The sequence below is a fragment of the Colletotrichum siamense genome (genome assembly GCF_013390195.1).
Source record: "Colletotrichum siamense strain Cg363 chromosome Unknown KSG_Cg363_contig02, whole genome shotgun sequence".
Classification (NCBI taxonomy): Eukaryota; Fungi; Ascomycota; class Sordariomycetes; order Glomerellales; family Glomerellaceae; genus Colletotrichum; species Colletotrichum siamense.
In genome coordinates this window covers 6612182-6614456 of record NW_023501015.1, presented here as the reverse complement: position 1 = coordinate 6614456, position 2275 = coordinate 6612182, and the positions used below count along the sequence as shown (strand labels likewise).

Here is a 2275-nt window from a genome sequence, read left to right as displayed (position 1 = left end):
AGACGGCAACTTTGTTTCAGGGACGTAAGATATTGCAAGTCAAGTCCTTCAACTTTGCAACGAATGGCCAGCGACTTCCGGATGAATGATTGAGTTGAACAACAGCAACTTGGCATATGCTGAGGATTAGGTAATTATCAAAAAGTGAATTGGTTTTAGGACTCTAAAGGTGCCCATCCCATGTCCCGGTGACGACACTGAAGGACAAACACATGGGCGAATGGAGCCCGCTAAGTGGACAGTGGGTCCCGTCGATAGAGGTTTTGTGTGTGAAAAACTTGGACCTTGACTGGGACTGCGCGGAAAGCCCGCGCGGGTGAACCTTGGCCGACCAATAATCAGCCACGCAGAGATTTTTCCGAGAGGCCGAACGCCCAGAGCTCCCCCTGTATTTTCTTAGCAGAGGCCAGCCTTGGGGGAAGACAGCACAGAGCAGCCAACCAGAGGATGGCTCGTGCGCCGCTGGCCCTTGCGCAATCGCAATCGCGGGTACCCGAGTAATCCCGAGCCAATCTTTTCCGCTCCAAAGGACAAGTTCCCAGTTTGGCGGGCGGTTGTTCCAGCCGCGGCGCCGCTACCTCTAAAAAAAGGCCTCACAAAAATTTCCCCGTTCCTCCCAGACAACAACACAAAAGTTCTTCTCTTTCCCACCCCTCCAAAAAAAACCACTTCACGATCCCGTTGCGCGGCACTTCGTGATCTCTTCTCCCCACTCAATCCTTTTGTCCATTTCTCTTTGGTCCAATCCCTCAGCACACATTCACAATGGCTTCCGCTAAGGTTGACGCTGTCGTCGAGAAGGCCAAGGCCAACGCCCCCGGCCAGCTTTCCGGCGTTGCCCTCTACTCCAGATTCGCCCTTGCCGGCGCTGTCTGCTGCTCCGTCACCCACGGTGCCCTCACCCCCGTTGATGTGTAGGTTCAATCCTTATTCCCAGCCCGCCCTATCGAATCCCATCCGGCGGTCTGCGAGGTTTCACAAGGCAATCCGACGCACGAAAAATTCGCACGCAATTGCCGAGGAAGCTCCGCCGGCACCGCGCCAATGAATATGGACATGGACAACCACGGCTCTATGCCAATTGGCACGCAGAGGCTGACATCTCGAACAGCGTCAAGACCAGAATCCAGCTTGACCCCGCCACCTACAACCGCGGTCTGATCGGTGGCTTCCGCCAGGTCATCCAGCAGGAGGGTGCCGGCGCCCTGCTTACCGGTGTCGGCCCGACCTTCGCTGGTTACTTCCTCCAGGGTGCTCTGAAGTTCGGTGGATACGAGTTCTTCAAGCAGCAGTCCATCAACCTCATCGGCTACGAGAATGCCTCCAACTACCGCACCGGTGTTTACCTGGCTTCCTCCGCCGCCGCCGAGTTCTTCGCTGATATCGCCCTCTGCCCCCTCGAGGCCACCCGTATCCGTCTCGTCTCTGAGCCCACCTATGCTTCCGGTCTCGTCTCCGGCTTCAGCAAGATGCTCTCCAACGAGGGTGTCGGTGCCTTCTACGCCGGATTCGGCCCCATTCTGTTCAAGCAGTAAGTTCTTCCTTCCCGTGTCCGAGCAGCCAGAGTCGAGCTCCGACTATGCTATATATAGTGTAGGCGACAGAAGAGCTGACATGTGAACCCCGCAGGATCCCTTACACTATGTCCAAGTTCGTCGTCTACGAGAAGGTCGCCGAGGCCATCTACAGCGCGTACCCCAAGAAGGACATGTCCGACGGCGCCCAGACCTTTGTCAACCTTGGCTCTGGTCTGATTGCCGGTTTCGCCGCCGCCATCGTCTCCCAGCCCGCCGACACCATGCTCTCCAAGATCAACAAGACCAAGGGTGAGCCCGGTGAGGGCACCACCTCCCGTCTCATCAAGATCGGAAAGGAGCTCGGTATCCGCGGCTCCTACGCCGGTATCGGTGCCCGTCTTTTCATGGTCGGTACCCTCACTGCCTTCCAGTTCGGTATCTACGGTGACCTGAAGAAGGCCCTCGGCGCCACCGGCGGTGTCGAGATCTCTGCTGCCAAATAAATTGGTCGAGCTCGATAACGTGGGGGGAAGACTGGGGTCGGGTTGTGTGTCGGGGAAGAGTAGAGAAAGAGAGAAAGAAGGGCGCTGGTTTTCTGGATGAGGACTAATGATTGTTTCCTCCTCCCCATGACCCCTGGGAAAAGTTTGGGTTTTTTCTTTTGTCCAGGGCCACGGTAATGGCGGGAAAGACGATGCAACATGATATCCTCGGCCCGAACACACCACCAGCACACAACATCATCAACTCGCGCAATA

The 2275-nt window shown here is 56.4% G+C and overlaps 1 protein-coding gene across 1 annotated transcript; it reads left to right on the top strand.

Annotated features, from left to right (window-relative positions):
- Window positions 1-765: 765 nt before the first annotated feature.
- Window positions 766-2020, top strand: MIR1-1 (Mitochondrial phosphate carrier protein; the record flags this gene model as incomplete). The annotated part of the gene is made up of 3 exons (XM_036635585.1): window positions 766-914; window positions 1112-1531; window positions 1630-2020. 3 exons carry the CDS (start codon window positions 766-768, stop codon window positions 2018-2020), a joined length of 960 nt encoding a protein of 319 aa, XP_036499353.1.
- Between the last annotated feature and the right edge of the window lie 255 nt (window positions 2021-2275).